Below are 24,426 nucleotides of genomic sequence, written 5' to 3'. Positions count from 1 at the left end.
TGAAGATATTTCCACTCTTGATTTATAAAAACTTTTCAACACTTCATGTACAAATTTGAACCAATGGCATTCTGGTCATAAAAGTGGTGCTCTGCTTCAGTTTGGGGTCTCCAAAGATGACAAAAACCTTTTTAAGAAACCCCCACTACCACTAGATTGAGATTACTGTTAATAAGCAGGTAAAAACATAAAGTCTTAGCTTTTACATGCTGGGTTTTAATGAGATCACAATGTCAGAGATTTATATTATTTTATCATCCACAGCAGGCTCCAGACAAAATGAAAGTAAAGTCAAAGTGTAAAATAACATGCAAAAAAACACACAATCTACTTTTTAAACTTTTTTTTGCTTCTGATTTCCTTTCATCAATTCAGGTATTTTATGTCTCTGATCCAGTAAAACAAATATGATATTTAAAGGAAAATCATCACTTCACCCTTAGAACATTTAATCTGAGTATTTTCTGTTTGTTTTTCTTCCGCAAATCATGAATCTTACCTTGTTTGACCTCGTTGCCAAAAGGAAACCAATATTGCATCCTTTAACCAAACTTCCCTTCTCAAAATATCACCTTAACAGCTCCATAGTATATAGCCGTAATTACATCCAAAAATACAGCTGCAGCACAATATAAAAGTAAGTGCAGGGATCAGCTGAAATCAGCACTCAGACTCCTTGAGCTTCTGTGCTGCTCTGACTGATGCTGTGCAGTGAAAGTCTTTTCCTGAGGCCATGAAACCATCTTAGAAAGTCACAGGACCGAAGCGTGGCTCTGGATTTGGAATCACAAAAATCGAACTCATAATGGTGTTTTTATGATCGCCTATTCATGTGATCACGGGTTTCAGTGCGTGACGGAGCAACTCCATGTATCTGTGTTTGTGTGTTTACTTGTTATAACAAGTGAACACACTAGAAGGTATACTTAGATACGTCTTTTTAGTCTAGTCTTTCAGTGCAGAGAATGGCACCTTTCTCTATCAGTTTATGGATAACGACAAGCTCTAGAGGTTTGGCCTTGTTACACAGAATGTTAAACCCCTTTTCTGCCAATTTTCTGTATTTACAAAGAGGATAACAGCACTTTCTACAGGGCTGATTCACAAATGAGAGAAAGCACTTAATAAAATGCCCTTGTTGATTTTTAAACAGCCTACAGGCTTTTGTTGAATTGGGGAGCAAAATATGTGTTTGCCCCTTGGCTATCTGTTCTGAGACACTGTTTAAAAATGGTACCTAATGAATGATATCAAATTCTAGAGAGCAGCAGCACTAATGCTTTAATCATAAACTGTTTGTGCCGCAGAGGTAATCACTGCGAGAGCGAATTGCCGTTCACTGTTTATATATCACGTCATTAAACTACATATAAAGATATTTGTGTAACCAATTAAAAGTGATAATCTGCCGTAAAATCATTTTCAAAGAAATGCATGTAAAAACAATCTGTTCCTGCATCTGTTGCTAGGCAACCGCCCTTAAAGAGACTGTCGCTGTAACATGCAGATCAGACTGAGCCCAAGCGTGACCTCAGACCCTGCTGTCATGATGAAGCCTTCGGCAGAAGTGACCTTTGCCTCTGTGCGTCTGTGGAGGTTGCTGTCGGGACTGACCTGGGGTGACAGCAACACCGTTGCCATTGACAATGGGTCTCTCCTCCTCCTCCTCCTCGGGGGGCTCGATGCTGGCTTTTTCCATGTTGCTGACTGACTTGTTGCGTTTCCTCTTGCCCTCTGAGCTGGGTCTGGCGCCCGGGAGCAGCTGGTCCGTTACATTTAGCAGCAGAGCGCTGGGCTCAGCCGGAGGCTTTGGGGTGCCGTAAAAGTTATCTGGAAAACAAAGTTTAGCTATAGACGTACAGTAGAGTGCAAAGGAACTTTAGATTCTCATACATCACATAATATCACCAAGTTGTCAAATTCCCTGTGAAAATGAGAGCAGGATGAAGGGATCTAAAAGATGGATATCACTGACAAGCTCTGGACATCTTAAAATGCAAATTTTAGATCAAAGCAACATTTGGCTAAAGCGCAGCCTCACTCTGATGGTATATGTCCACAGCTTCTGTGATTTCCACACTTCCCAATCACTGACTACGACAGCAGCTGGGAAATGCGTTCTGTTGCCAAAGTGTTGCAGTTTCACTGAATGGATTTGATTTGGCTTCTCCCCATTTGAATCAAGTTTACATTTAGCCTATTTTATGCAAATCAGAGCTCCCCAAACCTTTTAAACTAACCACACACACACACTCTAAAATATAGACCCATTGAACAGTTTCAGGGTTCATTGCTTACCTTGGTGTTTAAAGGAACACGTTTAGTTAAAGGTTTGCTAATATATAAGAAAGCAACTAGAAGAGCTGTTATTTTGGCCCATTTTATCCTCTCCCTCTCTACTGGGAAGAACCTCAGTACTTCAGAAGGAAACATGTTGGACCGCCCCCCCCCTTTTTAAGTGTCTTAAAAGTAAATATATCTGCTTCTGTTAATCCCAGGAGATGACATGACATTAAAAAAAATAAAATCTGCATTTCCATAAAATTTTAATAAAGGAAAAGCAGCACTGAAAAATAATTCCTGTGTACATAATGTAGATGCAAAGAGGCAGCAGAACGGGCACGGAATAAAGAAAGTAAGGATGAGAGAAGCGAGAGCGGGTTAGGATGTTAGCCTTGTAATGTCAGATGAGTTCTGCACTTGAGATGTTGTTCCAGCTAATTCACCATCATCTGCACAAAGACGTGCACACTTGCAAAGTAATCTTGACCTGCACACATCTAATTGCGAGCTAATCGCAACCATTTAAAGAACAGCATATTTATTATTGCGAAGTTCTTCCATTACCTCCTCTGCATATAAATCACTTACTAGCCCAGTGCCTGGATTTCCGTGGAATATAACTATGGGTTTCTGCATGACTTGGACTGAATAATAACCATCTCTCTCTCGCTCTCTTAGTTTCGGTCTCTGCTCAGAACCAACTCCCCACCTCTGGGAACTGCAGGTTTTCATTTGGCTGTGATGCAACAGCTCCTTCCACAGTCGTCTAAGTTGATTTTACATTTTACTGTCATTCAGTTTAAGTACTGGCAGCCTCCATCAGTCAATGTGAAAACCTCATAACCTCATGTTTATGGATTTATATATTTTTTATTTTAATGAGTGCTGTTGAGATTTAATGTGATAAATCATTTTCTTCCAAAAAGCTGGAAAATGCTATAAAATGCTCACACAAAGGGTAACTGGAAGAGCCAATACCTCAAAACCTAAGGGAAAAAAAAGTGTGCTGGCATTTTTAGATGTGAAGTGACCAATAAAACCACAAAGTTACAGTCTTTCCTTAAGCCATTGCAAGTCTCAAGCTTCTAAAAGCATTTTCATGCAGAGTGAAAAAACTGCAAGTTTTATGTGACTGACCGGACTTTTTCTTTTCGAGTTTTTCGCACAACAAACAGATGAGAGAGAGTGAGACATTGGATTATATTCATCCAAAGTCTGAGAGATTCTTCTGTCACTTAAAAGATCAGACACTACTTTCCTTGGAGGCTTCCTTTTAAATCGGTGACCTCATCCACTCAAGTGTGCCTGCTAGAGCACATGAAGGCTCTGCTTATGCGCAATTAACTAGGCTCAAGCATCTGAGACAAATTTTTACACATATATCAAGGGAAACATGAAGAAGCACCTATTGAAACATCATGTTCACATTGTGAAAAACCTAAAGGCTGCAATAAGAAATAGAAGCGAGCAGCTCTAAAGAGATTACGGAGACTGGTGGGATTAGAACCTCTGAACCAAAGACACGATTCCCGGACCCTTAATGAGCTGAAGCTGAGGAAAAAGTATACGCCGCGTGTGAACTTAAATAACTCGAAGCATCACAGAAACCTGGACTTTGAAGTTTGAGTAAGTGGTGGAAATGCTGTCACATCTAAAAGCCACGGTGATTTAAGTCTACAGTGTTACTGAAAGTAACTTCTTTTCTTAAAAAAAACAGAAGGAAATCACCTCAATTAACAAAAAAGATCAAAAATGAAACAAAAGGAAGGAGGAGCTGAGATTTCTTTGTCACAACACAATCATGAAATAAAAGCAGAGATGGTATAAATAGATGGACGCAGCGATCGGAGTGGGTAGTGTCCAGTTATGAAGCTTCACACTGAAGGTTTTCCCTTATGTAAACCTGTCATGCAAGGGGTGGATCTGACACAGAACTCATTGGCAATAATCCTCCTTTCTGACTCTAATAATAACCATAATTTACAAAATGAACTTCATATTTTATTGAATATGAGTTGGAACTAGAGATTTAGCCAACAAAGTCCTCAGAACACAAAGCACAGCAAGGCAGCTGAGAGTAATTTTCCTATAGACTTCTATACAACTGGACAGCTTTTTGCAACCAGGGGATCCAGCCCCCTGGTGGTCATTAAAAATAATGCAGCCTTTAGGTACTGAAGGCCATGTCTATCTTGTATCCATACTGTTAAGGATTTTTTTCTTAGCAAAAAAAAGAGAAAAGAAAAAACGACGGATAAGAGTTTATTCGGAGACCTCATCTCCGCCACAGCATCTCTGTTCCTTCAGCAGACTACACCAAACTCATATCCAGATAAGTGAGGATCTCTCCTGCACCGCTGAACAAAATCATCTGCTAGTACTCCTCCCGCCCATCATCATTTACAAATAACATTTTGCTATTTCATTGCCTTTTAGTTATTGTCATTGTTTTGGTAAAACTTGTTCAGGCGCACTCCAATGCATTTGTTTTTGCAATTTTTAAAGCTTAAGCTACACTTTTCATGTACCCACCGGATTCTGCAGAGGTAACGCCCCTCCCCGGGGCATCCTCGATGGGGAAGAGTGGTAAATGTAAACATCTCTTTCCATAACAGCCAACCCTAAAGCTATTTCAAATTACAGTCACGAGTTATTCTAATTTTTTCCATTTCATATCGCTCTGTGCAACAATATATGTAGAAATGTTGCAGCTGGTTTTGGTTGGAACTCACTACCTAGTAGTTAATGTTGGCTCTAACTGGCATTCACATGGTGTAACAGATGGCTTTATCTATCTGACGAGCTTCATCATTACAGCAAATATAACCTAAGGTGTACGGTTATTGTAATATTTAGAGCTCACAATCAAAACATGAAAAAACAAAAAGATTATTTTATTACGCTGGAATAATGAAAATGAATGGCAATGGCATATTTTTACGCTATCATTAAATTACCACCCAGACTCCTGTTTTATAAGTTGAAGAACACCAGGGATGTAATTAAAATAACCACTGTGAAAAAGTAAGTGGAAATTAACTGAGGAAGAAAAACTGGAGTTTCTTTCACTTTGTGACACAGCTGATTAAAGATATTTGTTAAAAAATAGAGCAAAACAGTAAGATGTTTGGACTTTGGATGTTTGGATGTTTGCTTTTCTCTGGGAAATGTTTTCTAGGAATTGAACCTGAGAAATTCCTATTTTTTTTCCTACTAACAAGTCAAACCTCTCTCCTTTTTTTACCAGGCAGCTCTTTCCTTTAAAATTCATGCCTTCCTTCTTTCTTCCACCTCTAATTGGCCATTAAATTATTAAAATGTATAAAAGGCTGTATGATGGCCGAGCGACCGCGCAAGAAGGAACTCTGTCTCCCTCTCCCCATGGAAGGCAGCTCCCATCGCCAAAAGGATCTAACATTGCTTCTGGCAACCGACCATTAAATTGGCCATCTGCAATTTCCTTTTTTTTTTTTTGCTCCATCCTGCAGGGGCGGCAGGCTGACAGAGACTGGAGTCAGGTGGGAGAGAAGAAAGTCGGCTGCTATGTGTTATCTATATAATGGTAGAGGTCTCCTGAGAGTTGGAGGTGGACAGGCAAACTAGGCGCTGGACTTTTTGAGTGGTTTAAAATCTAAGCCTCAGGCCTGTCTGACCACAGGAAAGAGATGGAAGAGAGTATCTGTTTGTCTGGATTAGGAGCCTGAAGAGCCACTGCAGCTCAGGCTCAAGTGAGCCAAGAAAAAGCCAGCATGAACGTACTGTGTGTGTGTGTGTGTGTGTGTGTGTGTGTGTGTGTGTGTGTGTGTGTGTGTGTGTGTGTGTGTGTGTGTGTGTGTGTGTGTTTCATTGAGAATTTACTTTAGATTGGTTTTAGTGTCCTTCATGTCAGATTTCACTCTCATCTCCATAGAGCCAAAAGATGGATAAATGGAAGCAGACTTGTGTGGGGGAAGTGTGGACGTGAGGTGATGAGCCCCATTCATTCAAGCTGCTGAAAACTACCCATAGTGCCACACTGAAGCATACATTCCTTAAAAAAATATAGAAATATCACAAAGAAGAATGGCCGCAATCATACGCGTTATTAAGCGTGTCTTAAATAAATCCTTACCTTCATATGTTCCACTCTCTAGCAGGGCTCCACTTTTCTCCAGTTCCATAAACCGGTCAATGGTCACAAAATTATAATCCACCCCCGGGACCTCTCCTTCCTTGGGCTGCCTGGTTGTGCCTGCAGAAGATAAGCAAGAAGAGCTATAATGTGAATAACTACTGAATGAGAGGGGGACTTTGATTAAGGGTGAGTCTTTTTCAGTGTTTTCGAGACGATCAGAACAAGCTGACCCAGGCCCAGCTCTATTCATTAAATTCCCTATCTTTACATTCCTTTTTTTGTCCCATCCTTTGTACAGCTGAGACTGAATATTTAACAGAGAGGAGAAGTGGCAAGGTATGATTTCAGGAGCTAAGTGATGCAATTTGGACACCAAGAGGAGAAATCAAATCAATTTGCATGGAGTTGACAGCATGTCGAGGACTCCCTGACAGGAGCAGCGGTCCTGCCAGCTGACAGGAACACGGGTGCGGTGAAAATATTTTACCCTGTGATAGCAGCATTTTAAGTCAAGTCACGACCATCATTTCTCCTCCAGTTACTAAAACAAAGTGTGTCAAAGTGTTTACAATGTTAAAATGAGGTACAAATGACTTCCTAAATACGTTCTCATAGCTGTGTGCTAATTAGACTAGTTAAAACTGATCCCAGCTGTGATAACACGCAGCACTCTACCCCTGAGGTGCTGAATGGGTTTTCACATCTGAGGGAGCGTTACTCACACTAAAGCAGAGCCTGTAAACCACACTTGTTAAAGCCTGACTATAAAGTATCCAACTGTGTGTTTTAAAGTTAACGGCGGAGCGTTGTGCCACCGATCGCCCCTTGTACGCAGCATGGGGTGATTTGACTTTATGTGAGGCCAGATGACATCGCTCCTGCATTACAAGTTTCAAACAACGCCTGTAAAAGTTTGTGTGTTGTGTAGATGTGGGCCAAGAAAAGCCAAAAGTACGCAGGTTTCAGTTTCCATAAACACAGATTACTGCACTTTTAACTGTATAAACAGAGCTACATCAGTTAAAGAGCTGATCTTAAAACTACCAAGTGGGAAAAATGGGTATGCTTAAGAGCCCAAGAGGATGAAATTGTTAGTTTTTCTTGGTTCACTTCATGAATAAGAAGAAAGGGGATAGAATCAGCAAGCCTACTTCATCTTACTGCCCCTAAAGGGTTTACATTAAAGGCTGAAAAACTCCTTGAGGTTCTCGAGGCTGCAAGTCGGCCAACATCAAGATCGGGCAGTTTAGAGACATTTGCATGGTTTGTGTTTTATACTTGAACTTTTCAGCAACAACAATCAGAAAATCTTGCCCTCTTTGGCAACGCGCGTGGAGGTGAGAGAGCAAGAAGAGGGTTTGATCTTCTCTCAAGCCGTCTGATCACTTCAATCACTTCTCATATGTACAAACAAGAGTGAGGCTGAATGCTTTGAAGGAGAGAGTATTCAAAAAAGTGCATACGCTATTCGCATTTGAAATGCTGCCACTTGGATCAGGTATAAACAACTTTGCCATCAGACGTGACTGAGCCTCACATGGGGTGTATGAACTCACTGAGGTCTGCTTCTTTCATGTGTCAGCGTTTAGACAGTGTGATCAACATCATCAGCCCGAGCTTAAACTTCTTAAGATTTTAAAGTTTGGAACTGAAAAAATCTGAATCCAATTAAGATTTTTTAAACCCCCTAATCTTCAGGGCACCCAAGGGTTAAAAGGGGTCACCGCTTTAAATAGTGAAGTTTGGACAAAAGCAAACAGGTAAACAAAAAGCTCATGTTCAGAGTGTTTGAAACACTTTTGTCTGCTCTTGGTTCTTAATAAATTCAGAGAATCAATATCCCTAATATGGTCCTGTCAAAGGAAAGGCTTTGCTGTGCACTGGTCCTATGCAGAGCCTACCCACAGCTTTGCAGACCATTATCCACATGTAGCCATTTACTGTCATCACTGCCAAAATATATGAAACCACCGATCTGCTGCTGGTCCTTCAGCTTCTACCTGAGACTGAAGTTACAGTATTTTGTCGTCACAGTTTTCATCGACGACTGTTTGTTTTCCAGGCGATGTCTAAATAAAAATGTATGCATGAGGACAAAAAGTATGATGAAATGTGTTGACACTTCCGTCAACAAATAAAAAGTTAAACAAACTGTTCTGGAGAGATGAGAGAAAGGCGGAACGAGTTTGGAAGTGATCCAATGAGAAGTAATCTTCTGGTGCTGTAAGGTTAGACGGGCACATTTTCTCTGCCACCAGGAAGCAGTACAGTACAACAACTAGCTCCTATGCTTCCTGATGCTCATGAAAACGTGACAAAATGTCAGCGCTTGGGAGGAAGAGAAGATTTGACATATAGACACATTTTGTCTTTGTTGTCAAGGAAACTGAGATGCTTTGTTAAATGTATGGAGCAACTTGCTGGTAAAAAATGACAAAGCAACTTTAGATTTAGTCTATCATAATCTTATGATATTTAGTTGACTCAAACTAGACTAAAATAACTTAGGTGCCTAAATTAGGACTAAAACTAAATCAAAATTTGTTGTCAAAGTCAACACTTCTGTCTACTGTCTGTGTCAGTCACTCTGTTCCCTGTTCAAGCCCACATTACAACTAGTCAGCGTTCAACCTACGTATAGCATCATCCCTGGTAGGCTACATGCTGTCGGGTTTTGGAGGACTGCACACAACCACATCTTCGTAGTTTGCTTACCTACAAACGTCACTTTGTGTAGCCAAAGGGACATGAATGCACCACGGTGAATCAGGCACAGAGATCTGGCTTTGGATAAGTGCACAGATGCCCCATCCAACGAGTGTTAAATGCTGCATTTAGGGTGTAAGTTTAGCTCACTCTGTTGAGCAGCCTCATGTTGTTATTGTAGGCAAAGGCACGGGTTCAAATTTATGGTGTGTGTTAGCCCTGCTCTTTTGCCCAGCTTTTTTATCTTACCTTATCACATTAAGGCCCAAAAATATATTAAAAGAAAGATGGAATTTAAAATCTTCCTTAAATCTAGATAACTGCAAACCCTTCTGAAACCTAACGTGCACTTCCCTAGCCTACATCGTCTGTGAGTGTCCTGTTTCATAGCTTTGTTTCCTCCGATTGATTTCTGGCTGTTTGTTCTGCCACTGCTTTTTTAATTGGCTCAAAATGAAATGAACTCTCCAGAAGAAAACGTTAGTGTTTTGACAGTGAAACGGTGGAGCAAAGTAGGCACACCACACACAAGTATAAATGCTCTTCATAGAGTCAATGATGAAGTTTGAATAAGCTTAATCTTTTGTTGATGCGTTATAGCCAGTAAGATGCAAGCTAGCTTAACAGGGGAAGAAAAGGAGCTAAAATGTTTTAATGCTGATAAACTGAAGGGGAGCTGCAAGGTCTAGTATGAGATAAATCTGAACCATTTTGAACTATGGATCATGCAGAGCTATGGTAATAGAGTCCAAAAATAAAATATGCAATTGAAAATATATACGCTTGAATCATTTTTTGTGTGTGTTTCTTGTCATTCCCAGTCTCTATGTTGATAGATTATCTGTCTTTTCAATATTTTGCTCTGAAATAAAGGCAAAAACTATCCCAGAATTTTTTACTTAATTTAAATTTTTTTGCTGTGAACAACAAAACAAATCTTCTTTACTTCAAACCAGCTGCATGCCGTTAACCTTCGTGTCAAACCTTTTCATTTCTTCTTGTTAACAGGTTGATTATTGGTGCTTAAATGGAGAGAGCAAACCCCGAAAAGAATCAATGATCAGCTGGTGTCCTGGGGACTGCAGCGCCCGACTTTGTTCGCATAAGATTCACTCAGAGGAACCCTTTCATTTCTCGAGCACATGATACTGACATGACTATTTCATGAACTAAAGTGGCACCCTGTATGCACTTTTTCAGATGCTCAAATAGAAATTTACTGTCAAAACTAAAACACCAAGCTGGAACCTGCTGAGAGAGTAAGTGATGTGAGCTGATAAGAGCAAATGAGCAGCAGGGAACACCGTGGTCTACGCAAAAAAGTATTTTTGTGTTTCTGTTTGTGCTGCACCTCCAGAGGAGAAGAGCTTCTTGATTGTGTCTGTCTGCATGGGGGCTTGTGTACTCGTCAGATTAGCCTCCCTCCCAGGCAGAGCTCCTGACTGAGCAGCAGACACACATACACACGAAATTTCAAAGAGGACCTTTGATGTTGGGGGGCTATATTTAGCCGAATCTTCTGGTAGGACTTCTCTAGGGTGACAATTTCTAAAAGGAAGCACCCACAATGCCTCTCGATTTTCAGTCCTTTGTATGTGGGTCATGATCCTTTAGTGCTGATCTGTGAAAATAGAAACACCCCGCTCAAGTGCGCAGTATTTCTTTAGGAAGGTAAGTCATGATTATGTATAAAAGCCTCGGACACTTATCAAGATTTACTACTTTGTTCATAATTTAGTTAGTTTACCAGAGTCTGGGGTTAAAAAAAATCCCCTTAGGTGTGTTTCAGGAGTGTGTGAAGCTCTCCTTAAAAATAGGCATGCATACAAAACTTGAGCACAAACATGTTTCATTGATGTTTGAAGTGGGAAAAACTGAATACTACCCTAGCAGCAAAAATATTCTACCAGTTTAGAAAAAGAAAGAAAGTAAGACTTCCCTCTTAGCATTTGATTAGCATTTCAAAAATGAACAGGAGGTGCAATTTGACCAAAAGAATTGTAGCAGTTTCAGTTTTTGTGTGTGTGTGTATTTTTAAATCACAGTCATCCTCTTTTGCTACGGTCTTCTTTATTTTGGAATAAAAACTGAAGATAGAGAGAAAGAGAAATAGACCTTAGCAGATAACCAGAAGTGATTTTCACACCTTCCAACTTACACTTTGGACTCTGATTGGTTTTCCCACTTGGTCCAGGTGTGATTTAGGGCAGGTGCGAACCCAGTAAATTCACGTGGGTGCAGACAAAAACAACTGCACCGAGACTCTTGAGTTGAAATGTCTAGAACTCAAGTGCTGTGTTTATCCTCCCTTCAGATGGTCTGCTAGGGCTTTACTGCAGACACCTTCAGTTTTGGGTTGCTTTTGCTGAATGTTTTGGGTCATTATCCGTTTGCACAGTGATGCACCAACTGACCACTTATGCAGCATTTGGCTGTGTCTGAGCACAGAGTATAGCCTTGAATACTTCAGGATTCATTCAACTACTTGGTGCGACTGCTGATAGAAGTATCAGCAGTCGCACCATTAATAAGTAGTAATAAGCACTTGTGACCCAGTTCCATTGGCAGCCATACATAACATTTCCTCCACCGTGTTTCACAGATGATGTGTGTGTACTTCAGTTCGTGAGCTGTTTCTCTCCTTCTCCGGTTGATCTTGGATTCATCTGTCAAAATAAAATCCTGGTAAAGATCTTTCAGATGTTTCTTGGTAAAGTCTAATCTGACCTTCCTGTTCTTGAGTGTAACCTGTGGTTTACACCTTGTTGTAAACCTTCTGTATTTCCATTGATGAAGGCATCTCTTTAGACAATGATACGCCCACCTACTCAACAGTGTTCCTGGTCTTTCAGGCCTTTTAGTGTTGCTGAGTTGACCAGCACATCCCTTCTTTTTGAGAATAATGTATCAGATTGTTGATTTTGCCCTAAATCCTAAAGTTTTTTGGTTTCTCTCTACAGCCACACGTCTTTGGACCTCACACTGAGAGTTTCCCTGAGCATCTACATTTCAGTTCAACTTCAGATCTTCTCTCTGATTACTTGCTCATAAAATAAAAAAGCAGCAGACCTCACCCAGACAGGAAACTCCTTGTCGGTCAATTGTCCAGTTACTTCTGAGACTCTAAAAAAAGAGGGCACTAGTGTAGTTCAATGTCTGCAATCAATCACTAATAGTTGTTAATTCAACCTACAAGCTATTATTTTTCTGAAAGCAATTGTGCAAGCCTGACAAGCTTCAAACTGAAACTAAATCATCCGGCCTGACAATGCATGACACAGTTTGGTGGTACTGTGAAAAAATAAAATACATCTCTAAAGAACATTTAGTTTCTATACATGAGGCATCCACAGCAGACGTGTTGCGCTCTTAAACAGACGTATAAATCCACCTTTACATCTTTAGAGTCTAGGACAGTCTTCAAAGGCAGGGGAAGAGATAGACAATGCCATTGAGTACTTTAGCAAATAGCAGCTCATTTCCTTGTTGTTAGCATTTGAAAATAAATTATTGTTTTCTCCCAGGAGATGCAAAACAAGAAACATAGAATGGCAGAAAGTTAACAATGAGAACATCGCACTGAGCTGTTTGTATGCTGAGTGAGAGTGAGAAGTGAGTACAGGTGTAAAAACAGAGGAGCGGATGAGAGAGCAGCTTAAGTTGTAGCGTGGGCTGCGGCCCTCGTAGCCTACAGCCATCCTGCTGCTCTCAAGTAAGTTCTCGAGCCAGATACAACTCCACAGTCACGGGCCACGAGTCCAGCCCTCACTTGTGCAGCCAAGCACCATTATCGGATGCCCCTGTCAAAGCTAACACCTGTAGTGGTTTCACACTGGGACTAGTGCTCCTACAGAATACATTAACATAGCTCTGAGCCCATCTGTATGTTAATCAAATACACCAGATGAAATGCATGACCTCTGTGTTCTGCCTCACAGTTGCACATTGAGAATAAAATCACTGTAACCTGCGCACAATTTGAACTTAACTGTAGGCAATACAAAAAAGTGCAACAGGGACCCAGACAGTCTCTGGAAAGCAGAAACATTGGCCTCTATTTAAAACAACAGATTCATATCCAGAGTATGTCCTGAAGCATGACAGAGAGATGTTGTACTGTGTATTTATGATAGGGAATCAAAGCATGTGCACGGGCCCTGAGGAAAAGATTATACCATAAGAATTCAAACAAATCATTTCCATACAGTTACACAGTGCGGTCTAAAAGCAAAGAAAAATATGGAAAGTAAAGCAAATGTTTATCTTTGATGTTTTTGCTTTAAACTGAGCGTAATGTCCTCTTACAGAATATTGGGGTAAAAAAAAATTAAGGCTCATTTTTGCAATTTCAAGGTGATGTACTTTTTCAAAATCTGCCCAAGGGCTTTAATAGGATCAGCTTAATCTTTGGTCAGTAAACCTAAAGAGTTTGATGCTAAAGTGGGGATTTAAAATTTCTGTCATTGGCTGACACTTTGTCCAGTTTGTCATAAACGTTATTTATGATTCATCATGTTTGATAAAGGTCCGCCCCTGTATGCCAATTTTCAATAACAGTCACAGCACCACCTAGTGACAACAGGAAATGACCAGAGCCATCTGCTCAGCCTCTTTAGGTTATATTATTTTGAAAACTGTGACTTTTCATCAAATGTTGCGACCCTGGCAGCATGGCCCATTTTGATATTTTGCCATGAAGCACGAAATTGCTGTAACTCAAAAACGTATTGTCCAACCTGTAGAATGACCACTCGGTTGCTTTCTTGTGACGCTGCTTTATTGAACGTGCATCCAGCATGGGTTATAACAGCTCAACAACGTGTGTGTCAGCTAAGACATAGAACAGGATATAGACAGCCCCCTGCCGCAGAGCAGGTCCTAGTGGCGTAAAGCCGTAAAGCCCAGTACATGACATCTCCCCCCTTTTCATGTTATGTCCAATAACAAACCCCAAATAGAACAGCAATGACACAATGATAACATGCGACACTATAATAGCCTCTGGGCGGTTCTCTTATGGTCGAGCACAAATGGCGTACTGTCAGCCTGAAGGGCAGTGTCCACAAAACAGGACCCATGAAACATGGCAAACTTTTAAGGTAATTAACTCAACCAGGTAACAGCAGTATTGGTTGCAGCTGAAAACATAAGTGCAAAACAGCAACAATACAACATTCCCACTCCCCAGTCCTTCCTTCTGTCCCATCACCCCAATGTCTATAGATCCAGCCTGCTGACTGGCTTACGTACCCGGCCGCACCTCGTGCGTAGCAGAGTCGGTACGTCAGCGTGAGTGGGTGCGAGCGTTGGGGCAAGACTAGGGGCCAAATGTGGGGTCTCTGGAGTGGACGCACCAGTGCACTGAGGTGGCGGCTCCTCAGCGTCCACAGTGGGTGTTGGAAGGGGTTGTGGCATAGCCCGTGGAGAAGGTTCGAGGCGGAGATGGCGGCGGTTCCGTCGCAGCATCGCACCTTGGGGTGTGGCAACGAGATAGGACCTCGGAGTGACGCTCTCCTTGGAGATGATGGCCGGTGTTGTCCAAGCCTTCTCCTGGTCCAGCTTAGTTAGGACAGCATCCCCTGGATGAAGTGGAGGTAGGGGCCTAGCACCATGGCGGCGGTCGAAGTAGAACGCCTGCTTGGCCTTCTGACCAGCATCCCTTCGTTTAACTTCTCTTTTGTTTGGCCATTTAGGTCGAAGATTCTTCTCCAAGGTAGGCAGGGTCGTCCTGATCCTCCTCCCCATAAGAAGTTCCGCTGGGCTGAAGCCTGTAGTGGCACAGGGAGTAGACCTAAAGCACATTAGCGCCATCAGTGGGTCGTCGTGCCGGAGGATTTTCTTTGCAGTCTGTACTGCCCTCTCCGCGTGACCATTTCCCTGTGGGTGGTGGGGACTAGACGTTATGTGGGCGAAATCCATCTCTCTCGCTAAAGCCTGGAACTCAGAGCTGGAGAACTGAGGGCCATTGTCACTCACCACCACGTCAGGGATCCCAAACCTAGCAAAGGTCGACTTCAGTTTCTGAACAACTTGGCCGCTGGTCGTGGATGGTAGGTGAAGTATTTCCAGAAAACGTGAGTAGTAGTCCGACACAACGAGGTAATTATTCCGGTTGTGTTCACAGAGATCCAGGGCTATCCTTTGCCATGGACGATCTGGCAAAGGTGTGGGGATGAGCGGCTCCTTTGTCTGTGTTGGCCTCTGGGCCAGACATGTGTGGCACTGCAGCACTACATTCTTTAACTCAGTGGAGAGCCCCGGCCACCACACAGATGAATTAGCCCTATCCCTGCACTTGGTGAGGCCTTGGTGCCCTTCATGTAGTTTGTGTAGAATGGCTGTTCTCTGCGACTTTGGAATGGCAATTCTGCAGCCTCGTATAACCAGGCCGTCAGCCTCTGATAGCTCGTTTTTCACTTTCATGTACGCTTTAATGTTCAATGGCACACTAGCTCCGTGTGCAGGCCAACCCCTGCGAATGTACGTAATGACGGTCTGTAGTTCAACGTCCGTTGCAGTGGCTGCTTTAATGCTTTCCATTCGGCTTGGGGACGCTGGAATGCCCTGTAACACGGTGGCTATGTAGCAGTCCACTTCACTGTGAGTGCTAGTGTCATCCTCAGCCCAAGTCTGTGGACTCCGTGACAGCGTGTCGGCGATGACAAGCGTTTTGCCAGGGACATAGACAGCCTCCGGCTTGTACCTCATGAGCCTCATCAGGAGGCGTTGACACCTCAATGGAACATTGTCAAGGTCCCGGCTATTGACCAGGGGTACCAAAGGTCTATGGTCGGTCTCAAGCCTGAAGCGATCTAAGCCACATAGATACTTATCAAACTTCTCGCAGGCCCAAACACTTGCCAAACACTCCTTTTCGATTTGTGCGTAGCGTGTTTCAGCCTCCGTGAGGCGTCTAGAGCAGTAGGCAACAGGTTTCCACTCTGCGCCATGAAGCTGAAGCAGCACAGCCCCAAGCCCGTAGCTACTGGCGTCGGCAGATACGGCTGTGAGTCTGTTGACATCATAGAAGGCGAGAACGGGTGCTGATGTAAGCGCTCTCTTTATGTTCTCGAAGGCTGCCTGCTGTGGGTGATCCCAGGTCCAACTGTTTTTGCTTTTAAGCAACTCGTACAGTGGCTGGCATATTGTGGCAAGAGCAGGAATATATCTGCCCAGGTAATTAACCATTCCTAGGATCCGTTTAAGCTCTTGCACATTTTCTGGTGATGGCAGCTGAAGAATGGCGCTCACTTTCTCAGGGTCTGGCCTGACCCCAGAATGGTCGATCAGGTGCCCTAGGAAGCGAAGCTGGCTCTGTCTGAAGGAGCACTTCTCTCGGTTGAGCTTCAATCCTGCTAGCTCAATGCGCTGCAGCACCTTCTCAAGTCGGGTGTCGTGTTGTTCCATGGTGGCCCCATAGACCAGGATGTCATCCATAAAGACCTCCACACCTTCGAGCCCCTCTAAGGTCTCCAACATCTTTCGCTGAAAGATCTCTGGTGCACTCGTTATCCCAAAGGGCAGCCTCTTAAAGCAATACCTGCCAAATGGCGTGATGAATGTCGTTAGTTTGCAACTCTCGTGATGCAATGGGATCTGCCAAAATCCACTGGCTGCATCCAGCGAGGAGAAGACCATTGCCCCACTCAACCTGGACATCGTTTCCTCAGTGGTAGGCAAGATATAGCGCTCTCTTCTGACAGACTTATTCAGTTTTGTCAGATCAACGCAGATCCTGGCCTTTGCTGTGGTCTTCTTCAAGACAGGCACCATTGGGGCACACCATTCGGTAGGTTGGGTCACCCTCTCAATGACACCATGGTTCTCCATTCTTTGTAGTTCCTCCTTCACTTTCTGCAGCATGGGGAAAGGCACACGGCGTGCCGTACGCACCGCGTATGGCACAGCATCGTCCCTTAACTGAATTTTGACTGGCTCAGTTTTTAGTGTTCCGTGTTCACCGTAAAGTGGTTGGTTCCTGGTGGGTGTGATCGTTGCTTCATCAATTCTTCTCACCAGGTTCATCTGCACTGACAAGGAGCGGCTGAGAAGGTTGCTGACTCTGTGTCCACGAACCACATACACCTTGGACAGGTAGTCTTTGCCTTTATAACTTATTGTGGCCTTTAAGTAACCGAGACATAGCAGCTCTCCTCCTGGGCTATCTAGAGGGCGATCTGAAGGCTCTAGCGTTCTCTTAGGAGCAAGAGTGTGCAACGTGTCCTCATTTATGATAGTGACATCTGCTCCTGTGTCAATCTTAAATTCTATTGGGGCAGAGTCTAGCAGTAGCTGCACAGTCCATGCTTCACTATTTCCGTTTGCATTACACACTGAGCCTAGAAAATATGAGGCCTGCTCTCTTTTCTCTGTCTCTGTAACCTCATTCACTGATCTGGTGTTACGACACACCCTGGCCCAGTGTCCAATTTTTTGGCATCCATGGCAAACAGATTTTGCTGCCGGGCACCTTTCATCCCTGGCATGCTGTGTCTTCCCACATTTACCGCATTTTTTGTCACGCCCCGCCCATTTTGTTTTCGCGGGTAGCCTACCTCGCTGTTGTTGTGATTTCCAGTCCATGCTTTTCCGTTTATCCCGTACCTCCTGTACTGAGCCTCCCGCATCTCCCTGCAAGCTGACCTGCGCTGCGACCTCCTCTGACTGTCTGACGATCTGGGTCGTTTGTGCCAACGTGAGGTCCTTCATCAGCTGTAGCCTGCGGGAGAGGTCCTTGTCTCGTATCCCGACCACAATACGATCGCGGATATTTTCCTCTTTACATGCACCAAACTCACAGTGCTCTGAGAGGTCATACAGGGCTCGGATAAAACTCTCCGCCGTTTCGCCTGGCCGCTGGACTCGCTGGTGAAAACATGCTCTTTCATGTATCGTGTTCCGCTGCGGGAAAAAATACTCGTCGAACTTCCTCATTACGACGGCGAAGTCGTCACGACTCTCATCGGCGGCGAAGGTGAGTGACTTGTAAATGTTCTCTGCTTCATTTCCCATCGCATAGATTAGGCAGCTCACCTGTACCTGTCCTTCGTCTTTGTGGAGTTTCGTTGCGATCCGGTAGCGCTCGAAACGCTGTTTCCAGTCGGGCCATTCCGTCGGCTTATCGAAGGGGAAGCCCGTCGGGGGATTAAACTTAGCCATTCTGCTGTTTTCTCCCCTATGGCGTTATTCGGCGATGGTCCGGGCCACTTCTGACACCATGTAGAATGACCACTCGGTTGCTTTCTTGTGACGCTGCTTTATTGAACGTGCATCCAGCATGGGTTATAACAGCTCAACAACGTGTGTGTCAGCTAAGACATAGAACAGGATATAGACAGCCCCCTGCCGCAGAGCAGGTCCTAGTGGCGTAAAGCCGTAAAGCCCAGTACATGACACAACCTGCTCCAAACTGGCCCCAATCTGAATACAGATGACCATTAGAGCGTTACCTAGAAATGCCAGATTTATATTTAAACTGCTTCTCCTCCTCAAAAGTGGTGATCCAAAATCTTATAAAATCATGAACCTCGGCAAACTCATCAGGCATAAAGAACTGTTTGGATTTTATGGGTTGTGCATATGTGTGTGGTAAAATGGGTGCATAACGCCCATAATGATCTGCTAGATTATGATCTTTTAATTAATTTATTTAGAGATCAAAAATTTGCTTTTGTACAGATATTTTGTTATGTGTCTGTTTGCCATGCCCAACAAAACTAACGTTTTCTTACATTTATATATTTTTCAATTGCTATTGTGGACGTGCAGGTCTTTTACAATTGCACTGGAGACCAGTACATTCAATTAAATCTATCATCTCTTCAAGTAGATCCTGATTCATAGCCACTGTGGATTTACGGTGGAACAAGCAAAGTGAAAACAGTTCACAAAGTTCCTCCATTTGTCATTAAGTGGCCAAGCCCTTTGGGGTGCAGGCTCTGATCATTTAAAACAACCCTGGATAGTGGCGTTAATATCTATAGCACTAATTGGCTATTCGTTAGTTCTCCTGCGGTGCTCACTGGACCGTTCTTCAATTAAAAAACATCTGTTTCCTTCACAGTGTTGGAAAAATCAGTCGGCTTGGTGAAGTAGCCAGGCAAGGTCGAAGGAAAATATCTTACTAAACATACCTTGGCTCTTATTGGCTGCAAATGATTTTTTGGATTGTTTACTATGAGAAAACATGTTACATATTCCTGACAACAAAAAGAAATGAATTTTAGCAATAAAGTTAGGGTGAAACAAGTTGTGTTTATTTTATTTGCTTTCTGTGCAGCCCACTGTTTTAACTTTTCTTCTGATAATTGATAATGGCAGTTGTTAACATTCTTAAATGAATATAACAACAATAGCCCCACATGTATTTTATTGTTATTGCAACAGCTTTGGATGGACATAACATAACAGCTTGTTTGTATTGTTACTTTAATGTGCCCATCTCATTCTCTCTGGTTTAAATAAATAAAACATGTACAATAAAATACAGGCGCTAGCCACAGAGTGAGTGCTCGTCTTGAATCATCTTAGTGTCGTATATATGATGCTGTGTGTGAGTGTGAGAGTAGGTAGTCTAGGTAACAGCCATAGTGAAGTGACAGACTGCAGGAAAGGAAAAAATAGTGTCCACATGTCTACTACTCTTTGCTAAAGTCTCTCCTCTCTTTCCATTTTCCCTCTTATATGTTTCATATTCTAATCACACAAATCTCCTATGGGCAGAGTAATAGCATTTTCATTTAGCTACGGAGTTGCAACCTCCCCTGCATAATCTCACCGCATCAAAGCATAAAAGTCATTGTGCAATTTACCTCCATGAATTCATTTTTAAATCTTAAAGAAACTGAAAAGAAGAAAATGCCTCTACAAGTTTAACACTACAGTACCACATTCATCATGTTTATTCAAATTAAAGAAAAAGTAGTTGTGTTAAGATGTTGAGGTCAAAGACAGGATTAGACACCTTACAACCTCAAAAAAGACCAGTTTAGTGCTTAAGGCCGACCCTGAACTCCTCCGCCCCAAAACCCTTTGTTTTGACTGTCTAAAACAGTGTCAGCATGGCCTATTGTAACCATCCAAATCTAACCATTAGCCAATTAGGAAGTGATGGGCAGCTGTAATGCCCTTGCATTAGAGGGATGGATTAGTTTCCCATTCAGCAGCTGCCTGTGGGCAAATGGACTGATGGAGGACAGTGAAATGCTGTACCACGCCACTGAAAGCTGCTTTCACTGCACTTTGCCTTCAAAGACAGCAAGAGTAGCAATGTGCTTATTCACTGTTTCCAGCGATGATAAAGAGCAGGGTCTTAATAAACTGTGATTACGTATCATTTAGGTGGCAATAATGTGTGCTGAACTGGGAGTGTGAAGGATGCTGCTGTTTTCACGACCAAAGTTAATTCTGCTCCTTTAAAATCTAATCATATTGAATGCTTTGGTTCATAGATACAAAACCTCACTCTTGGTTCCTGACCAAAGATACGTAATATTTTTGTCCTATAGCCCTCTTAATGAAATTTTAGGTTCATTCGAGTTCAGTCAAGCTCGGTGAGAATGACTGCGTGTTGCTCTCCTGCTTATTGACAGCCAGTAATGTGGGATAGATTGGAGAAAGCCAAGCACTGAACCACACTCCCCTGCCTGTTGGCCCTCTGCCGCCCTCCCCTGAATTCCATTAATAGCTCTGCCCTCCAGGAGGTGCTAGGTGGACCGCCTGTAATGCAGCCAGAGATATTAATGACTGCTTCCTTCCTGATAAAGAGAGGGCTGATAAAGAGATAAAGAGGTGGGAAAAGCGGGGATTAACAGGGAAAATAATTATGCAGAGCAGAATTTGCTATGTTAAAGGTAGTACTACAAGACATTCACAAGCATTCCTTAAATAAATTATAAATTTTAATGGACATTAAAGAGATAAACCAGCAGGAGAGATATTGCAGGAGATCTGCTCACTTCTTTTTTATTTGTATTTTGTCTGACTAAACAGTCACTTGGGTTTTCTCCTATGCAAAGCACTTTGCATGATATTTACTCAGCATCAGTTTCTTGCTGTTTGTCAGCTCACAGTAGCCAATGCTTGCTGCATAACAAATGCACAAATAACACTCTGCTACACCAAAAAGACTCTCAGTGGACATTTTCCCAACAGCTCACATATCCAAAAGGGCACTTTCCTCTGAATCCTATTGTAGGAAAATAAAAGTCATATATAAATACTTCAAATACTATTCTACTGGTGCAAAGATGCAAGTAATTATATATTCACAGAGACTCAGTTGCTCCAAGCTCATGCCTGAAGAACAATGAGAGCTGCTTGAAATCTAATTTATTCAATCACATGTCAGTTTAAAGTTGGAGCAGAGCCCCGAAAATCCTACCAAACTACTGAAGTTGGAACAGGTTGTAGCATCTGATACTGCAATAACCTGTCAAAATGTGACAAGATTTCCCCGTAGATGGGATGAACACGTATTAATGCAGTTAACTGATGTGACACATAAGCTGAGCAGAGTTTTTCACTTTTTATGGCATAACACGTTGAGCGGTTCTGACATCTGAAAGAGTTTAATAACTTGCACTCAATAAAAATGGAGCTTCTAAACATTAGTAAGTCAAACTGTGAGTTAAAAATGTTTTTATTGCAATTTAAAAGTCCTGCAATCTGAATAGCTGAGAGGTTCTTTGTATTTTTGTCTTGAATTATTTACGTTCAAGTCAGAGTGTCACCAATATATATGAGCCAACATATTGGTCAGTATACTGTCATGTGAAAAGGACTCACATGACAGAAAAGGCCGCATTCGTCCTAGGTGTAGAATTCAGGATCAGACCATGCAATACTTGCTTTGCTAAACTGCAAAAAATCTGAGAGCAACATCTCAGACTCTACAAGCCTCAGTTAGCATTGTAAATGTTAAAGTTCATGACAGAACAATTAGAAAAAGACTGAATAAGTATGGTCTGTTTGGAGGAGTTGCCCTGAGAAAGCTTCTTCTCTCTAAAAAGAGCATGGCAGCAGGGCATATGATTTGCAAAGCTGCATATGAACTCCTCTGAATACCAAAGTATTCTAAAGTCAAATGTGAGGCCATGTGTCCGACAGCCAAAGCTTGGTTGAAACTGGGTCCTGAAGCACGACAAATCTACTGGCTGAAAAAGAAAAAGAAAAGAAGGTGTGGTAATGGTCCAGTCAAAGTCAAAACCTCAACCTGATTGAAATGCTGTGACGGAACCTTAAGAGAGCTGCACATCAATAAATGCCTGCAAACTTCAATGAACTGAAGCAACTTTGTAAAGTATAGTGGGCCAAAAGTCTTCCACAACTGATAAAAACAAACAGAAAATGATTACAACAAGCTATTTCTGCTAAAAGGGGTTCTACAAGCTGTTAAATCAATGAAATGGTGCGGCTGCTGTCCTTAAACTCTAATTTTCACGTGACTGTATAAAAGCATTGGTTTATATATTGTCCAATACGCACCTATATTATATTTTGACTGTCTGCAGTACATGCAGCAGCTACTATAATTTAGTCAACAATTTTACGATTAAAATTAAGTGTGCATGCAATTGGATTCAACTCTATTTGGAGCTGAAATGATTAATAAATGAGCATAAAATTCATCTCCATAATGTCAAACACTAACTTCTCTAATGATCTAACTTTTTCCAACGATCTGCTATTTTTAATTGTCTTATAAGCTAGTAAATTAGACTTGTTTGAGTTCTGGGCTGCAGCTTGAATCAAACTGAGTGTCATGGAGTTGTACTGTGTAATACTCATCACATTAGTCCACATCCACACCCACTCAGTGTAGATGTTTCTTCATGCAGAGCTGTCACACAAACAACTGATAAATTACTAGTGACAGATCATCCAGTCATTTAAAAGACCTCTTGGTGTTGATTAAGTGCTGTGACAAACTCATTTAAGGCAAGACATGACTGTGAATCCCCAAAACTGGCAGCAACAAGTACCAATGCTGACATTCAGGGTGTAACTCATATGGAAGTTTTTTGTAAGTCTATCCTACAAATGTAATACAGTATGCAGAAAAGATAAATATACAGAGTATAAAAACAACCTACCCCTACACAGGGATGTCATCATGAAGTCTTTTATCATTGAGAGATGAGCATGCTCTTCTATTCTCGCTCCTGTTTCTCTTGTGAGAAGATGTGAATGGATTCTTTAACTGTATCTCAAGCTTCCTCTAAGCCTTCGTGTTTCTCCATAGGCTAAGAGAGATCTCCTTTGGTCTTGCTCAGCATCTCAACTTCCACAGGGATCAAAGCCATCACGTTTGCGGCAGGCGCGAAGTTGAAATGAAAAAGAATAAAAGCAACAAAAAACACTCCTATAATTATTCAGAGCTGCGGAGGAGACCCCTGACAGACAGCAGCTGAGCGAGCGTTCGTGTCAGCGAACTTTAATCTAGAGAGATGCCCCCCAAAAATATCACGGAAAACGCAAGAAGGCCGTTTCATTTTCTCTGCAGCTATTTCAATATCTCTCAGAATCCGGCGAGGACGGGTGCATCACATTCACACACACAGTGGACGAGGAGGAGGTATAAAGAGAGGGGGGAAAAGAACATGAAGGAAAAAAGAGGGCAGAGATATAGAGATTAAGGGAACGCTGATGTCATTCATTCGGGTGGGTGTTTTTCAGAGTGTGCATAGGCAGTGATCAGGGACGTGAAAGTGCTGTTTTGTCAGGCTAATCCTTCAGTAAGGGCCACTCTGGCTCGAGCACATTACCATCCAATGACACAATCCTGTTCGTCAGGATGGCCCACACCATTTTGATCAGTTTATAAAGCCTGTCATGACTGCTTAGCAATAAGACTTAGACATGAATTTCTATCAGAACAACAGCTCAAAAACTTTTCAATCAATGCTCCTATTTTAACCCTGCTTGCTGTTCAACACCATCTCCCCTCACAGTTCTCTACTGTCAACAGCTGCAATGACAGGCGAGCCAACTCGAGGGTTTCCAGTAACCTCTTTGGATAAGGTGAGGGATTTGAGCCAGTGGCTCTATGGGCCACAGAGGCTGGAATAATCATCACACTCCACATGGCGGTAATCATCTCATACGGAGACCTCCTGACCCCTTAATACTGGAGGCTAAGCTGTTTCACCCTGCCGTCACCTCTGCCCCTTTCCCACTATTGGATCTACAGCGGCTCAGCATGTGAGAGCAAGATGTGGAGAAGCCTAAGCATTTCAGTTAAAGCTATAGGAGCTCACGATTACAAGGGCAGGAAGTTAAAACCACGGTTGCGTTTTCCCGTGACGCATCAAGACGTTTCTAAA

The 24,426-nt window shown here is 42.5% G+C and overlaps 1 protein-coding gene across 9 annotated transcripts in view; it reads right to left on the bottom strand.

Moving 5' to 3' along the window:
- The window catches only part of magi2a (membrane associated guanylate kinase, WW and PDZ domain containing 2a), a 269,662-nt gene that overhangs the window by 84,667 nt on the left and 160,569 nt on the right, over window positions 1-24,426 (bottom strand). For all 9 annotated transcript variants that reach the window (XM_082510727.1, XM_082510728.1, XM_082510729.1 and 6 more), the window contains exons 3-4: window positions 6,395-6,514; window positions 1,615-1,830 (exon numbers count right to left, since the gene is read on the bottom strand). In XM_082510727.1, coding sequence (XP_082366853.1) covers window positions 1,615-1,830; window positions 6,395-6,514 — 336 coding nt within the window. The remainder of the gene's footprint in view (window positions 1-1,614; window positions 1,831-6,394; window positions 6,515-24,426) is intronic.

The sequence above is a fragment of the Aulonocara stuartgranti genome, assembly GCF_965226115.1.
Source record: "Aulonocara stuartgranti genome assembly, chromosome: 17".
NCBI classification, from domain to species: Eukaryota; Metazoa; Chordata; class Actinopteri; order Cichliformes; family Cichlidae; genus Aulonocara; species Aulonocara stuartgranti.
Note: the sequence above shows the minus strand (reverse complement) of the source record. Positions and strands in the feature narration are given on the sequence as shown.